General features: G+C 56.5%; 1 protein-coding gene across 8 annotated transcripts in view; it reads left to right on the forward strand.

Annotated features, from left to right (window-relative positions):
• Window positions 1-17,317, forward strand: part of OSBPL1A (oxysterol binding protein like 1A) — a 122,875-nt gene extending 105,558 nt beyond the window's left edge. For all 8 annotated transcript variants that reach the window (XM_080686800.1, XM_080686799.1, XM_080686802.1 and 5 more), the window contains 10 exons: window positions 4,360-4,494; window positions 5,070-5,167; window positions 6,229-6,411; window positions 8,214-8,321; window positions 9,123-9,212; window positions 10,015-10,141; window positions 10,764-10,880; window positions 11,432-11,555; window positions 13,107-13,197; window positions 16,113-17,317. In XM_080686800.1, coding sequence (XP_080542926.1) covers window positions 4,360-4,494; window positions 5,070-5,167; window positions 6,229-6,411; window positions 8,214-8,321; window positions 9,123-9,212; window positions 10,015-10,141; window positions 10,764-10,880; window positions 11,432-11,555; window positions 13,107-13,197; window positions 16,113-16,215 — 1,176 coding nt within the window. In that variant the 3' untranslated portion in view covers window positions 16,216-17,317. The remainder of the gene's footprint in view (window positions 1-4,359; window positions 4,495-5,069; window positions 5,168-6,228; window positions 6,412-8,213; window positions 8,322-9,122; window positions 9,213-10,014; window positions 10,142-10,763; window positions 10,881-11,431; window positions 11,556-13,106; window positions 13,198-16,112) is intronic.
• Window positions 17,318-17,693: the final 376 nt, after the last annotated feature.

A 17,693-nucleotide genomic window follows, 5' to 3' on the forward strand; every position in this document is an offset into this window, starting at 1 on the left:
CGGGCACTCCAGCCGATGTTTCTCCCGGAACCCGGCCTCCACGCTGCTCACGGGTGCCTTTCCCACGGGGGCACGCACGGGGCTGACGAGCGGGACGCGACATCGCACAAACGCGATAGCGGACGCCATTGCACGAGAAGGAGCGGTGTCTCCGTGCATCTCCAGGAGGGAACGGCGTGTGGCTGTGTCACCGAGTTTCTCCTTGCACATCGAGGAGCGGGAGGTGCTAGCAACTAGATAACGTGAGGTTATTTAGAAACCCGAGGCCCGATGCACGAAATTCAGGCAAGGGACTTGGCCCGCTCAGCCCCTCGCAGCCCCGGCTTCGTCCGGAAGGTTGTCCGGAAGGACGTCCGGAAGGTCGTTCGGCTGTTGGTCTAATTAGCATATTAGTTCTTTACTATGTAGATAACCACAGACGAGTAGAGGGAATGACACGCAAGCCCCTGGCGTGTCTGAAACGGCACGTGCTGCTCTCGGGGAGGGGGGCTGCTCCCCGCGCCTGGGTTGCCTGCGTTTCTTCTCGGGTCTTCTCTCTCCCTTCCACCCCCGTTGCGTTTTGCCAGACGCGTGCCTTCCCATTTCCATACCTGCCCCTGCCCTGGGGGTGCGGGCAGCGGGGTCACACTGAGAGCTGACCCACGAGTCACGGAAGGAAACGGGTTGGGGTTTAAGAACCTTTTAGAATTCCTGGTGATTAGAAATAATCTACTCATTGCCCTAACCGGTGTGGCTCAGTGGATAGAGCGTCGGCCTGGGGACTGAGGGGTCCCGGGTTCGATTCCGGTCGAGGGCATGTACCTTGGTTGCGGGCACATCCCCAGTTGGGGGTGTGCAGGAGGCAGCTGATCGATGTCTCTCTCTCATCGATGTTTCTAGCTCTCTATCCCTCTCTCTTCCTCTCTGTAAAATATCAAAAAAAAAAAAAAAAAAAAGAATCTACTCGTTGAATAGGATCAAACCATGTCCTTCGTGTGTTGGTCTCCGGAGTTGGTACCACACTCTTTTTTAAAATGTTTTTATTGATTTCAGAGAAGAAGGGAGAGAGAGGGAGGGAGAAACATCCATGATGAGAGAGAACGATGGATCGGCTGCCTCCTGCACGCCCCCCACTGGGGATGGAGTCCGCCACCCAGGCCTGTGCCCTGACCGGGAATGGAACCGTGACCTCTGGGTTCACAGGTCGATGCTCCGTCGCCGAGCCACGTGGCCGGGCCGTGCACGCTTCGTTGCCCTGCTGACTCAGCTGGTGCTGACCCGCCGGGAGCGCGGAGACACTCGGCTGCCCATTCTGCGCATGCCCACCTTTCCCAGGGAGACGCATGTGGGAAAGGGCGCAGACCCGGGGTGGCTGTGGGGTGGGGAGGGGTCCCTGGCCGGGATGCCCCTCTGACCCGCACATCGCCCCAACAGTGTCTCCCCTCTCAGTGAGCACTTTACGGCCCTCGTGATAGTTTTAGGGGAAAACGTCTTTGTTTCTTGAACGAATAAATCCTTCACATTTCTAAGTGAGCTCCCTGCTGCTGTGCACAGCAATGCGACCCAAGGAGAGAGCTGAGCCCAGTCCCAGCTCCTCGGGGGGCGGGCTGGGCACCCCTGCCGGGAGCTGTGGTCTGGGATGGAGGGCACCCAGCCAGCCTGCAGCGACCCCTGCCGGCCGGACGCCAGGAGGAGCCGTCCTCCCTCCCCGCTGACGGCGCGCTGGGAAGCCAGGTGCTCAGTGGCTTCTTTAGAGCTCGGCTGCCCGGCTGCCCGTCCAGGGGGCGCAGCCCAGCCTCGCAGCCTCTTTGCCTCCGGGTCATGGAGGACGCGGCGCGCTCGCTCCCGTGTGTGAGGAGGAGGAGGGTGGCCGGCGTTGGTTGCTCACGTCACGTGTGCCTGGCACGATGCTAAGTGGTTGTATGTGAACGAATCTAACCTTCACGGGCCTGTGAGGTGGGCAGCGAAGTCCCCACTTGGGGAGAGTGAGGGGCTCCTGGGAGCACGCAGTGGGCAGCGAGGGCACTGGGTCTCAGCCCATCCCTTCTCCTTTTTGAAAAGTGGGGTGCGATGCCCGTGACGTGCGGTCTGCCATCTTGCCTGTTTTCATGTGAGTTCAGTGGCGTGAACCGCATGAACGCAGCTCTGCCACCACCACCCTCTGCCCCCGGGAGTCTCTCCATCTGGCAGGACTCAGAGTCCGCGCCCTCCCCACCAGCCCCCCCCCCCTGCCTCCCCACCCTCGGGCCACCTTCCCACCGTCTGTTTACAGCCGAGTCTTAGCTTGGGGCTGGGCAAGCCTGCGCACACGTCCTCGATCTGCTTTTTCTGTGCCACGCACACTGTTTTCTCTTGCCTGCTGTATGATCGACGTGTGTGTGCGTGTGCAGGTGCAGGTGTCTGTGTATGTGCATATGTGTGTGCGTGTGTGCATGTGCGTGTGCATGCATATGTGTGTGCACGTGTCTCTGCGTGTGTGTGCACACATGTATCTCTGTGTGTACGTGCATGTGCATGTGTGTGCACATCTGTGTGTGCATGTGCACGTGCCTGCGTGCATGTGTCTGTGTGTACGTGTCTGTGTACGTGTGCACGTGTCTGTGTGCACGTCTGTATGTGCATGTGTGTGCATGTGTGTGCATGTGTGTGCACGTGTCTGTGTGCACGTCTGTATGTGCATGTGTGTGCGTGTGTGTGCGTGTGTGTGCACGTGTCTGTGTGTGCGTGGGTGTGCGGGCACCCGTTGCTGTGGTGCGAGGTTAGCTTCCGTCCTGTCGGTGCCCCAGGTGGAAAGTGCTAGGTTTGAAATGACCTCTGGTTGACCCTGGTGGGAAGATGATAGATGTTCACTGCGGGGAGCTCGGGGGAGACAGCAGAACTCCAGGAAGACGGTCACGTGACTGTGCCGCGGGCTCCCAGGGACACCACCTGCGAGTTGGTGCTGTGACGTCTGATGCCTGTTCCGTGTCCACAAACAACGTGTTCCTAAAACCAGACTGTGTCCCGAGCGTGTGCTTCGTACCCACGTGTTTGCCGTCTCGCCGGGGGAACGGGTGTGGCTCGGTAGAGAGGAGGCTTGGCATTCAGGGAGCTCGCCTCCGTGACGGGGCGGGGAAGCGCAGCTGTGCTCCGTGCCCGACTGGGAGCGAGCTCGTGGCCGGGGACCCAGGGGAGGACCGGGGGAGGGGGCTGGCCGTGGGCTCCCCGGTCCGGTGCCGTGGGCGATGCCAGGATGACCGCCCTCCAGGGATGTCGCCGGGTGGTTCGTTAGCAGGAGGACCCGCTGACCCGTGACCCCGCGGCGGGCACACAGGCCTCGCGTGAGCAGGCGGTGCGGGAAGCAGCCAGCGGTGGAGCCGTGAGCACGGGAGGGATGGCTCCGGAGATGGCCGTCTGTTCCCGGGGCTGTAGCCCGGCCTGGGGTCGCTGGGTCCCACGGTGGCTCTAGCTTCCTCTTCCCAGGAGCCTGCACGCTGTCTCCCCCAGGCTGCGCCGTTCCCGCCATTGCTCTCCGCAGCTGAGCTGCCGCAGGCCTGATCCTGGGTCCGCTCGTGGCACCGAACGAGGGGTGGTTCCTCCCGGGCTCCGGGTCCAGTTCTGTGAAGGCTGTGCTGTCTTGGATGGTGGAGGTCGGTAAAGACGGGAATGTTCACGGGGAAAACCTCAGAGCTGGGACAGTCACTCAGATGGTCGCCTTGCGGAGGTCCCCTGACCGTCTGTCTGCAGTCCGCAGGCTCAGGAGAGACCTGACTCCCAGGAAAAGGGAAAGAGGGTAGGTGGAAAGCTGGGAAGGTACCAGAACATTCCAGAACATTCCAGAGAATACCAGGATAAGTTTGTTGCCTAGTGAGTTGTTAAAGGACCTCCCTGTGCGTGCTGGCCGCCTGCGGTGAACAGGTTGTAATTCAGGTCAGAGAACCCTGCCCAGTTATCGAGTTACCTGTGGACATGGACTGTGTGTGTAATTCTGCAGACAGAGGTGAAACCTGTCCTGTAGGATGTGCAGGGGCCTTCCGGTCCCTGTCCACAGCGAACAGTGGATCGATGTGCGCACAAAACCTCCCTGTGGTCCGTCAAGCGTCGCCTGACGTTTATTCTGGAAAATCATTCGCAGCAGACGGTGTGTGATAATCCCGAGTCCGCCGCACAGCCCGTGTCCTAACCCCGACCCAAGGCAGACTCCCCGGGAGTCGGGTCTCGGGCTGCGGGGGCGCGCTCCCTGGGACAGCAGGCTCCACGCGCGGGTGCTCGGGGAGACCGGTGGTTGAGCTGGTGTTCGCTCCAGGAGGCGCTCCTTCCCGATGCTTCCTCTCCAGGGGACGCTGTGCGCACAGCGGGCGCTGGCTGTGTGCGCAGCGGGTGACGCTTCTCTCCGCACAGGAGCTCTCCAAGATCACCATGCCCGTCATCTTCAATGAGCCCTTGAGCTTCCTGCAGCGACTCACCGAGTACATGGAGCACACGTACCTCATCCAGAAGGCCAGCTCGCTCTCCGACCCCGCCGAGAGGATGCAGGTGGGTGGCGGAGCGAGCCCTGGAGGGCGAGTGAGGCCCCAGAGACTTCCCTGCCTCCCACCTCCCCCGCCCCGCCCCAGAGACAGGGACAGAGTCCTGTGACGTCAGCAGGTGGCGGGGGAATGTCATGGAACCGACGTCAGCGTGTCTGGTGTCCTCTGCGTCTTCCCGCCATCCCCGGTCAGAGCACCACGGGGTGGGAGGACCCTTGAGGGCCGCGGGGAAGCAGTAGGGTCCAGGGCACAACCGTTCTGAGTCTTCCTTTTATTTCATAAAACGTATTTTTATTGATGTCAGAGAGGAAGGGAGAGGGAGAGAGATGGAAACATCAATGTGAGAGAGAACCGTGGATCGGCTGCCTCCTGCACGCCCCCCACTGGGGACCGAGCCCGCACCCCGGGCCTGTGCCCCGACCGGGAACCGAACCGTGACCTCCTAGTTCAGAGGTCGTCGTTCAACCCCTGAGCCACGCCGGCCGGGCGGTAAATTACAGCCCGAAGCAGAGCTGAGTGCCTGACGGAGCAGGCGAGGCTGTTCTAACCCCGATGCCCGTCCCGTCCCGTCCCGTCCCACAGTGTGTGGCCGCCTTCGCCGTGTCCGCCGTGGCCTCGCAGTGGGAGCGCACGGGAAAGCCCTTCAACCCGCTGCTGGGAGAGACGTACGAGCTGGTCCGGTAAGGTCCCCCCCCCCCCCCCGCCCCTGAGCGACTGTGCACGACCGGACAGCCTTTAAAATGAACCGGACAGCCTTTAAAACGAACCGGACAGCCTTTAAAACGAAAGAGGAAAACAGATGCTCCGAGCATCGCCGACAGCGAGGTTGTGTGACTGGAGCCCGTTAGCAGTTTGGATGCTTGTTTCTACGACGCTTCCTGTTTCAGGGATGATGCAAACATTGAAACTTTTAGTTGTGGGGTTTTACGATTCTGTTCCCGTGGGGTTGTCGTCCTGTTCTTACGTCGATCATAGGCATGTTGGGGGTTTATAATCCATGAGACGAATTTGGGTGAATGTGTCCAGTGGGCGTAACGGCAGCGAGTGTGTCTGCACTGCAGGGTGTGCTGGCCGCCGCCCGCTTCGTGCTTACGTGCGATCAGGGATGCCTTTGGCTTTAATTTTCTGAGTGCTCCCCTTCTTCTCCGCACAGTTTTGGTCTCATCCATCCCCTCGATATTCGATAGTAGACACACTAGCCAGGGGTCCTCAAACGTTTTAAACAGGGGGCCCGTTCCCTGTCCCTCAGACCGTGGGAGGGCCGGACTATAGTTAAAAAAAAAAAAACTATGAACAAATTCCTATGCGCACTGCGGGCCCGGGACGCGTCAGCTGCTAAGCAGGACAGGCAGCGGCACCCGGCGGGCCGGATCCATGTCCTCGGCGGGCCGCATGTGGCCCGCGGGCCGTAGTTTGAGGACGCCTGCCTAGACCCTCTATCTGAATAGGAAGGAATGAAACGTTTTAGACTTCCGTTGCTAATGTTATCAGTTTGTGCAGCTCACTGAAATTCACGTGGTGTTCTTAATTTTAATATGTTTAAATGGCTGGAGTTAGAGTAACAGAGGACTTAGTGGTTGGGTGCATTGGTACAGTTCTATTAACTTGTTCTTTCATCGGGTTAATAAGTTTAGATTTACTTACTTGGTTGAGTCTGTAATATGTTTTAACTGAAATGACAATAATGTACACAGTCCGTGATGAGAATTAATGACGATGTTACTTTTTTCTTAATCTTCAGAGATGACCTTGGCTTCAGACTCATCTCTGAGCAGGTCAGCCATCATCCGCCCATCAGCGCCTTCCATGCCGAGGGGCTGAACAACGACTTCGTCTTCCACGGCTCCATCTACCCCAAACTCAAGTTCTGGGGCAAGAGCGTCGAGGCAGAGCCCAAAGGGACCATCACCCTCGAGCTTCTCCAGTAAGCTGGGCCAAGCCATTTGTATAGACACGTGCACACGAGCATGCACATCACGCATGAGCATACACATCACGCACGAGCATACGCATCACAGGAGTCTATACATTAGCATATACATTGACACATAAGTCTATACATTCACACATTAGTATTGATATTCATACATAAGTCTATATGCTCACACATGAGTGTATTCACACATAAGTATACACTCACATCTAAGTCTATACATTCACACATTATCATAAACATTCACACATGAGTATGTACATTCACACATACGTCTATACATTCACACCTAAGTATATACATCACGTGAGTATACACATCACACATGAGTATACACATCACACACGAGTATACACATCACACACGAGTATACACATCGCACATGAGTATACACATTCACACATGAGTATACACATTCACACATGAGTATACACGTTCACACATGAGTGTACACATCACACATGAGTATATACGTTCACACATGAGTAAACACATCACACATGAGTGTATACATTCACACATGAGTATACACATCACACACGAGTATACACATTGCACATGAGTATACACATTCACACATGAGTAGACACATCACACATGAGTGTATACATTCACACATGAATATACACATCACATATGAGTAGACACATCACACATGAGTATACATGTTCACACACAGACCTGATCCTGTTCAGAAGCTGGAGAAGGAGTGTCGGCTACCTACCTGCAGGTAGAACTGAGGACGGGTAATGGCCGTTGTCGATGGATCTGGGGGTCTGAATTGATGTTCGGATCTGTTTGGAGTTAGCAAGCAGTTGACCACGTGAGGCGGTTGTTAGGAAACATGCTTTCTGTAGACCGCGGCGATCACGCTTTGTTTAACCGCCTTTCAGACTGGATTCGCTCTGGGTCGCCGAGCTAGCAGCGTGGGGCCCGCCCAGACGTCGGGTCAGCTGGGGGCTCTCTTTCCCGTAGAGAAAGCGGGAGCTCCAGCTCCAGGGAAGACAGACTCCGCCCACGTGAGCCTGTCCCTCCTGCTGGCGAGGAAAGACCTGGACGTTGTCAATGTCCAAGTGGCCCCTGCTCTGGAGACACGAAGACTCCTCTTCTCACATCGACCCGTGCACAGATATGTGCAGATTCTTATTCGTAGTCCCCAGACCTGGAAGCAGCTTAGATCTCAGTGACTGCATGGTTAACCCGTACAAGGGGCCACTCCTCAGGAATGGGGAAGAAGAAATTACTCACCTACAGAATTTAAAATGCGTTGTACACACCGAAGAAGCTGACCTCAGAGGCTGTTAGGGCACCACCCCACTGCTAGGATGCCCTGGGCAGAGGTACAGCTGGTGGGCAGGGACGGGAACACGAGGTCGCAGGTCCGATCCCTGTTCAGGGCGTGCACGGGAGGGAGGCAACCGGTTGGTGTTCCTCTCTCACATCAGCCCCTCCCTCCCTCTCTCCCTCCCTCCCCCTTCCTCTTTCTCTCAAATCAGTCAACATGTCCTCAGGTGAGGACTGAAAAACAATGGAGCTTATTCACATACATGACTTTTTCCCTTCGATGAGCAGAGGGTACTTGCTCTGGAAAGTGCTAAGTAATCGGCCTTCATTTTTATGTTCTGCCTCTAATTTTATTTTTTACATACGGTCTCACCTAACTGTTATACTGCTTTGCCGGGAGCCAACTCCGAAGGGCTGTCCTCAGAGGGGCGTTGGACACAAATGCGCTTTTTTAGACAAAACAACACTTCTCGCTTACGATTCTGGGTTTGGCTCTGCCTTGTTTTCAGACACAACGAGGCGTATACGTGGACAAACCCGACCTGCTGCGTGCACAACATCATCGTGGGGAAGCTCTGGATCGAGCAGTACGGCACCATGGAGATCACCAACCACAGGCAAGGCCCCCGGGCGCCCGGCTCCCTCCATGTCACCATCGCGCTCAGCGGCCTCGTTAAAAAAAAAAAAAAAGCTCTAGATACGTGCAGAACAAGCTCTGTCACTGTTAGACAAGGAGACGTCCGTTCATTCGATGAACAGAACTCATGGCTGTTTCTGACGAGTGTGAACTCGCCGACGGCTGAGCTGCCCCGGCCTCGGCGAATCTTAATACAGCCGCTCGCTGTGCTTATGTTGAGTTCGTATTATTCGCGCAGAGGGTGGGGCTGGGGACATCACAGGAAGAGCTGGGTCCAGGCCTTGTTGGTGACCTTAGGCAAGGGTCCTGCGAGCTTGGCCGTAACAGTGGGACTTCACTTCCCACGGCGCGGAGGGCGGCACATCCCCGATGAGGGGGCGCAGGGGTGATGTCTGGGTAGACCTCTTCCGGTTTGCAGGTGGCCACGTTGTGTGTCTTCCCCTGGCAGCGAGAGAGAGAGAGAGAGAGAGAGAGAGAGAAAGAATGAGAGAGAATCTCTCCTGTCCCTTCTGAGGGCACTAACCCTCTTCGCGAGGGCTCCACCCTTGTGACCTGAGAACCTCCAAACTCCATCTCGTCGGGGGCTAGGGCTTTAACATGGATTTGGGGGGACACAGATGCTCATCCCATAGCAACAAGCCCCTTACTCTTTAGGGCCTCGCTTCACTTTTCCGTGGGGTGGGCCCGGTAGCTGCTGCTGCTAGGAACGGCACCATAGTCCTCACTCTCTGCTGCCTCTGCCGTGCTGAGTGCTAACCTGGGCTCCACGTCTCCTTCGTAGGACCGGGGACAAATGTGTGTTGAATTTCAAGCCATGTGGCCTTTTTGGGAAGGAGTTACACAAAGTCGAAGGCTACATTCAAGATAAAAGGTAAAGCGTCCATTGAAAATGCTTGACTATATTAGGTGGTGTTTGCTGAATAGCATTGAAACCTGCTGCCGTAACCTCAGAAGGAGGCTTTTCAATACGTTGGAAAAATCTTTCTTACAGGCACTCTTTGTTTCTTTAAAAAATCTATACTAATAATAGAGGAATATGCAAATTTTCTAGGACGCAGTCCCAGTAACAGTAACGACCAGCAGGCTTCGTGGGGTGACAGGTCGGCAGGGGGGTTAGTGAGGGACAACCAAATAACTAAACAGCAGGTTGCGTGGGGCGACCAGGCCAGCAGGGGGGGGGCAATTGGGGGCCACCAGGTCGGCAGGGGGGGCAGTTGGGGGTAACCAGGCTGGCGGGGGCGGCCAGGCCAGCAGGGGGGCAGTTAAGGGTGACCAGGTAGGCACGGGGGGCAGTTGGGGGTAACCAGGCCGGCGGGGGGTGGGGTGGGGAAGTTGGGGGTGATCAGGCTGGCAGGCAGAGTCAGTTAGGGGTGATCAGGCTGGCACGGGGGGCAGTTAGGGGCGATCAGGCAGGCAGGCGAGCAGTTAGGAGCCAGCAGTCCCGGATTGTGAGAAGGATGTCCGAGTTTAGGCTTGGGATCGGGCCTAAACTGGCAGTCGGACATCCCCTGAGGGGTCCCGGATTGGAGAGGGTGCAGGCTGGGCTGAGGGCCCCCCCCCCCCATGCATGAATTTCGTGCACTGGGCCTCTGGTCTATGATAAGCCTCTGTATAACAGCAGTCAGGGTAGGGGAGCTGGTCTGACTGCCGGCTGAGCCTCGGTGTCCCGGCAGCAAAAAGAAGCTCTGCGCCCTCTACGGGAAGTGGACCGAATGTCTGTACAGTGTCGACCCCGCCACGTTCGACGCCTTCAAGAAAAACGATAAGAAAAACACGGAAGAGAAGAAGCACAGCAAACAGGTGAGCCTCCTGGAAGGTGGCATCGGGGGGCGGCCTGCTACTAGGTCACAGTCTGACCTCGCCCCCGTCCTGCTCACGCGCGCATGTCATTTTCTCCCTGAGCCTTGTTTTAACGGGCGGGTAAATGCCACAGTCCTCGAACCCTTTTCACGAACAGATGCCCACCTCCAGGGCTCTCTTTAAGCGCTTCCATCGCAGGATTCCTTTCCGTCCCACGCACTCGGGACGCCTGCTGGTGTAGAGTCCGTGGTCGTTGTGTTAACTGCCCCGGGAACGTAACCTCTCACGAAGGTCTCATCGTGCTCCAGGAAATACTCAGCTGAGTTATCCTGCCTTAAAAACACACACAACTTCGAAAACACAAACACGATGGTGAGAGGTGGTGACAGTAAAGCCTCGAATGCAGACGCCACTCAGGCTGCAAACACCAAGCTCCCGGCGCTCGATCGCTGTGGCTTTACCGACGCCCGAGGCTGAGGGCCTGGCGCGGAGATGAGGAGAGTCAGGGTCCGGCCAGGCGGGTGCACCCTGGTGGGTGCAGTGTGTAAATGGTGCCGTTTTCCAATTTGTGAGTGACTCTTTTTAAAGCGTTTTAATTCTGCTCGTCGGCTGGTTCTTCCAGATGAGTGCATCTGAGGAGTCGGACGAGATGCCGATGCCCGATTCTGAGAGCGTGTTTGTCATCCCCGGAAGCGTCCTCCTGTGGCGGATAGCCCCCCGGCCCCCCAATTCGGACACGGCCAAGCTGTCCACGTTCGGCCCCGCGGCTGCTCCTCCTGCGTGTGCAGGCCCTGCAGGCGGGATGTGGGAGCGGCGGGGTCCCGACAGGCCCCAGCTGTCCCTTCCTGGGCTCGGGGGGCAGTTCCCGCTCCCCCTGAGCCTGAGAGCCGGGACTCTGTGCGGGGCACCCCGGTGCCTGGCTCGGGCAGAGGTGTTGGGGTGGGGGCTGGTGATCCCTTAGGAGCGACCCTGGCTTCATTCCGTGCAAAGTGGATGCAGCCTCTTGAGGTCCCGCAAGGAATGATTTCCATGAGAGAGGAGCGGGAATGGGACTGCGCTGACAGTTCTACTTAAAGTGGCCGCGACACGGCTGCGCATTCCGTGAGGCCTGCTTCCAGATGCCTTTGGGCCGATACCCCCGGGGGGCCCAGACACCAGTGGGGACAGTGAGGTGCCCCGTCCTGCCTTCCACGGGGCGGGTCCCTGTCCGCTCAGACCCCCTCCGCCGTCAGCGGGTTCCCTGGAGCCGTGTCCCGGCACCTGCTCACGGGGGCGCCCTGCTTCCCGCAGATGTACAACTTCACCAGCTTCGCCATGGTGCTGAACGAGGTCGACAAGGACATGGAGAGCGTGATCCCCAAGACGGACTGCCGGTTACGGCCCGACATCAGGGCCATGGAGAACGGGGAAATCGGTACCTCGCGGGCGGTGCTGCTGGGAGGGCCGTTTCCGTGGGGCGATGGTCGGTTCTGTTCCTGCGGCTGATGCGGGCGTCCGTGGAGGACAGCGTTGTAGTCTGGGGCGTTGGTTACGTCACAGGAAAGGCGAGCGCGGCCGGCGGTCAGTCCCTCCCTGGCTCCCGCCCACACTCGGGGGTCGCACGGAGACAGCGGCCCTTGGAGACGGGCCGTCGTGGACATGTTTGAGTTAAAACGTGATTTACACTCGGCAGCTTTTGTTTCACGTTTGGAACGCTGCCGTGGCTGTGCGCGCTCCCAGTCGTCACGTCCGAGGTGCCCCGGTAACTGCGTGTCCTCTGTTACCCGAGGTGTACCCCCCTTTCTTCCCCCTCCGTTAGCCCGGACGCTCACCACTCCGTTAGCTGCAGGTGGCGCAGAGTGGTCAGACGTTGATGTAACTTAGGGGTCCCCTGGGGGCCAGCACCCCAGCCGCACGCAGCAGTGACAGCGTCACTGACTGCTCCGGTGCCTGCTCCACACCCCGTGCGGACTCTGTGGCTGCCCGTGTCTGTTCCTCCCTTCACCTCTTCCCCCCCCCCCCCCCCCGGCCCACCCTTCCCCCCAGCAACCAGCAGCCTGTTCTAACCAAAAGCCTCTCTTCAGTGCCGGGGAGGAAGTTGAAAAGATGACAGTTTTACCAACTGTAAAGTGCCTCCTGACTGTTTTGCTGTATATTTTAGAATTAAGTATCGCCTGCTAAGCCTCAAAGAGCTTCGCCGCCCAGTGGGCGGCCACAACTTTTCTATCTCCTGGCGTTGCACTTCCTCTTGGTCATGGGGTCTCAGAGGGGGGCCTGGGGCGGGGCCTGGGGACTGACTGTCTCAGCGGGGAGCTCCTGGCTGGTGGGCAGGCCAGCCCCCCACGGGGACACATGTGGCCAGGCCGCTCCCCCCCACGCATGTGGCCAGGCCGCCCCCCCACGCATGTGGCCAGCCCCCCCCCCAAGGACGCACGTGGGCAGCCCCCCACGGGGACACACGTGGCCAGCCCCCCCAAGGATGCATGTGGCCAGCCCCCCCCCCGCGAAGGACGCTCGCGGGCAGCCCCCCACGGGGACACACGTGGCCAGTCCGCAGTGCCCGCTGGAGGCACTTGGCTGAGTTTTCAGGGCCTCGGTGCACAGTGTTTCTGAAAATCGTTTGAATCCGCCAGGAAGGAAGGAAGGGAGGGAGGGAGGGAGGGAGGGAGGAAGGAAGGAAGAGAGGAAGGAAGGCCGGCGCTCTGTGAGGTCTCAGTAAGAACTGAGGAACATCCCCATGTGTTGGGTGTCTCTGCCCAGCTTTTCAGGGAAGCGACATCATTCCTGTGGCCTTGGCCTAAGCAGGCTCCTTCGGGTGAAGGCGGGCCTCCTCAGCCTGGGCTGTGCCTCCCGCCCACCTGGGTGCAGGTCACCGGTTAACAGAGGGCGGCTGGGGCGCGTCTGATACAGGGGAGGTCGTGCCAACACCAGGGGATGTGCTTCCCCGCTGCCCCCCGTAACCGGTTCCCGTCGGGGTTCATTTCAGATCTCGCCAGTGAAGAGAAGAAGCGCCTGGAGGAGAAGCAGAGAGCCGCGCGCAAAAGCAGGTCCAGGTCGGAGGAGGACTGGAGGACCAGGTGCGCCCTGGGGCCTGGGAGCTGGGCGGGGGGCGGGGCCTCCGCGGGGGCGGGGCCTCAGTGGGCGGGGCTGCAGTGGGGGCGGGGCCTCAGTGGGCGGGGCGGGCTCTGTCGTGGGGGGGCGGGGCTGCCGTGGGGGCGCAGGTGTGGGCCAGGGGAACTGCAGAGCAGCCCCAGGTGGGCCCTGCCAGGCTGCTCCTGGGCCCCAGAGGAGTTCTCTCCACCGAGCGCTCAGCCGCCCAGAAAAGGGCTGTTTGGAGATGAAGGTAGGAACATCCACGCAGCCATCCCAGGTAAATGCCGATTGAAAAAGCCTTCCCCAGGAGGGCGCTGCCTCCCCAGGAGAGGGAGAGAAGCGCGGCCGCAGGCACATCACAGGACCTGTGCCAGGTGTCAGGGACAGGTAGACAGCACCTCTGCTCTTCCAGGCGCGAGGGACTGGGCGTGTGTGGAAATAGGATTCGTGGAAAGGACACTCTGGACTCCACTCAGAAGTGGAAAGTGGACAATGAGTTTCTGAGTTTTGAAAGTTGTTTTTTTTTAAGACTCAGGAGCTGAACGGAAGGAAGCCTAACCCTTTGCATCAGACCATCCACCCCAAGGTCCAAGTCTCCTCCCCAATGCCCAGTCAGGCCCCCCGCCCCCCACAAGCAGCCTGGGAGGCCTGAAGGCATGACATGGTCTTTAGAGAAAATATCCTTTGCTACTAAGTCCACCCATTTGTGAAATGTCTCCCGGCAACGTCCTCCTCCCCGATCCGTGTGGGAGAACGTGGCCACGCGGGCCGCGGCTGGTGAATGTTTGAAGTTCCTTGTCGCTCCCTGACTGGGACCTGCCAGCTTCTCTGGAGCTCTGCTCTGCAGGCCTGACCACGGAAGTGCTGCTGCTGCTCAGGTTTTGGAGACCCAGAAGAGCATAACTGTATTCTTCGAGTTAGACAGCAGTTCTGTGACTCTGGCCAGGTCACGGCTCCTTCCTATATATCTAGTTGGGTTACCCAAGTCTGAATAATAGATATTTTGATCACCTACAGGAGGCTTTTACATTTTCTAATTAGGAAAAAGTCCACAAAGCTAAATAATGTATGTAATATTATTCTAGAAAATTTGGTCTAATGGGCATTTACTAAAGGATCCCTCAAGGAATTGGCCTGGCCTGAAGTGGTTTTTCTCAGGGTTTTTTTTTTTTTTAATATATATTTTATTGATTTTTTACAGAGAGGAAGGGAGAGGGATAGAGAGTTAGAAACATTGATGAGAGAGAAACATCAACCAGCTGCCTCCTGCACACCTCCTACTGGGGATGTGCCCACAACCAAGGTACATGCCCTTGGCCGGAATCGAACCTGGGACCTCTCAGTCCACAGGCTGATGCTCTATCCACTGAGCCAAACCAGTCAGGGCTTTCTCGGGGTTTTTAATGCTTCTGTAGTAATAGAAACATTTGGGACTTAGCAAACAAATCAAACCTCACTTTTTAAAAAAATATATATTTTTATTGATTTCAGAGAGGAAGGGAGAGGGAGAGAGAGAGAGAGAAACATCAACAATGAGAATCATTGATCGGCTGCCCCCTGCACGCCCCCTACTGGGGATCAAGCTGATAATCCTGGCATGTGCCCTGACTGGGAATCAAACCCTGACCTCCTGGTTCATAGGCTGACGCTCAACCACTGAGCCACACCAGCCGGGCTTACCTCACTTTTAATTGCTAAATATTATTAGAAGCTATTTATTTGGAGAGAATGGCAAAGAAAGTTAAGACTGTTCGTAAGTGTTACTCTGAAAACGAAATCATGTTTAGAAGACTTGGCCCTCACTGAGCCTCTGGGCAAGTAGGTCTGCATTCCCATCACCCAGAGGAAGCTGGGGCCGTGGGAGAGGGGCCACCGGGTTTTTAAAGGGCAAGGCAATGACTAGAGCAGATTGGAAGGCAGGTTAGGATCTTAGAAGCCGGTATATAGCCTAGGAGTCCATGTTAGCATGGAGGAGATGGAGGCCCGGGGGCATTCGGGTGGGGACGCCTTCCCGTGAGCCATGTGTAGTGTAATATATTTGAAAAACCACGGCCTTTAAAATCAAACAACTTCGACATCAGTTATTAGCTTGGACAAGTTATTCATCTCCAACATCCAGCTGTTTTGTACAACGGAGCTTTAAGGTTTTTTTGGGGGGGCGGGCGGGGAGAAGGGGGCATCTACTCTGAACCGGGCAAAAACATGACTGCCGTTAAATTGTGAAAGTTCATTTTACCCCAATTCCCTATTTCTAATTGCTTTTCAAAGAAGGCCTTCTAGTGGAAGTCCTTTGCCTACTTCCCAGCGTAGTCTCTGTCCTTCTATCCAATATGAGCAGCTGGCTGATGGTGGGGGGCAGAGCGGACTTCGGTGGGTGCCCTGCTGCTCTCCCAGCTGCCAGCAGGATTGGGATAAATGCTCATACAGGATTCGACCTTGTCTCTGCTGAACTGGCTGCAGTAGTGCCAGGCAGCACGGACCCACTGATGGTCCGATTACAGCATGTATGAAGAAAATAATCCTTATTTCTGATGGCTTTCAAAAGAGGGACTTGTAGTGGAAGGTAACGGGCCTAGAGCAGTGGCCGCGGTTTGCCGCTCTGCTGACGAATGAGTTTGCCGACCACTGGCCTGGAGGATGAACAATTAGACAGAAACGTTGGTGCTAACAGCCCTTCGAGAGAGAAGACCCTAATTCTGTTCAGCACCGTGGCTAGGTGCCGTGGGAAGTCCGCAAGCCCTTTGCGTGGTCTCAGTACGCATTCTGGGTCTACGTGTGTGTTCCCTGAAGGGGCGGCACCTCACCCTCCGGGCGAACTGCTGCCGAGGGAGGTGCTGAGGCTCCAGGCTGCAGCCACTGCCCCTTCAGTCCCCCTGAAGCTTGGCCTCTCTCCCCACAGGTGGTTCCATCAAGGCCCCAACCCGCACAACGGGGTGCAGGACTGGCTCTACTCCGGCAGCTACTGGGACAGAAACTACTCCAACTTGCCCGACATTTATTAAAGGGCAGACCAGTCAGGGCGCGGGCTTCATCTACAGATCCGTCTTCAACCTGTGTTTTTAAATGTTTTTCTTTGGTTTCTACTCATCTTAAAAAAAAAAAAAAAAAAAGAAAAAATAAGAAAAACCCTGCTCATCACTTGCATTTCACCCCCCCAAAAACAGGGCACAAGGTGATCTCGGTGGTGGAAGTCTTACAGAAAATGGGTACTTTTGCTACTGAACGGGCTGACTTGGGGTACTGTTGTCTACAGAGGTCAGAGGGACTACAGGCGGGGCGGGCGTGCTTTCTGGAGGCTTCGCCGCAGTTGCGGGAGGTGGATACCTGAATGTAATTCAGCTTTATGAAATTATATACCTACATGTAACTTAGCTTTATAAAATTATAGAGTTATTTTGGCTACTTGATGCTGTTGGGCTTGAATGTTTTAGAAGTGACTTCGAGATGCGTCGACCTCTCCGTACACGGCTCGCTGCTCAGATGCAGAGAAAGACATGGGTGAGAGGGCCTTCCCAGTGGGCCGTCCCAGCCCCTCCCTCCACCCAGGCCCGGCCTGCGGGGTCAGAAGGGCGTCCCTGCCTTGAGAATTGGAATGAACTGAACTGAAAGGCCTTCCGTTTGCTTATTGTAATGCTGCGTTTACTCTTACAATTCTGTAACAACCCGTTAGGATTAAGAAGTGTTTAATGGTCCATGTTCCAATTGAAAATATGTATGAACTCTAGCAATTCACAAACATGCCCTAGAAATAGATTTTAATCACCGTTATTACATAATGACTCGACTTCGTGGCGTGCCGCCGGGGAAATTAAGTTGCACTCGTGTATTACACGCATCTATCTATGGAGCAGGCGGGCCTGTGCATTCAGGTTTGCAGGCCCCTGTGTACTTAGGACACGTATGGAGACCTGCTGTACAGGAGCCTGGCCCCTTTAATTGGGGCACATTAACCTTATATTTATCCACCAACCCCAGGCTGAGCTATTGCTCCGGGGGGTCTTAGGTAGCTGCCAGTAAATTATTTTCGTTGCTGTCTTGAAGTTAACAAGTGTTATAATGAAATAATCTACCTGATGCAAAAATAAAGGCTTTAGAATGTTCAAAGAGTGTGGTTTCTTTTATTAAACTGTCCAGGGTGCGAACGTTGCCAACTCCCTGCTGTCCTGAATGATCAAGGACGTCCTTGCAGCCCGGCCTGGGCGGCTCAGTGGCTGAGCGTGGACCCAGGAGCCAGGAGGTCAGGGCACAGGCCCGGCCGTGGCTGGATCCCTGGTTCTCATCACTGATGTTTCTCTCTGAAATCAGTAAAAGTATATTTTAAAAATACATTTTTTTGGATGTTGAAACAAGTTGGGGGGCGGGGGGCGGGGGGCTTTTCTGCAGCTTCCTCGCCCAAATCAGACAAAACGTCTTAAAATCCCTTCTGACCCCGCAGGCCGGGCCTGTGTGGAGGGAGGACGAGTGGGCCCCTGGACTGCGG

This window comes from Plecotus auritus, assembly GCF_963455305.1.
Source record: "Plecotus auritus genome assembly, chromosome: 8".
NCBI lineage: Eukaryota > Metazoa > Chordata > Mammalia > Chiroptera > Vespertilionidae > Plecotus > Plecotus auritus.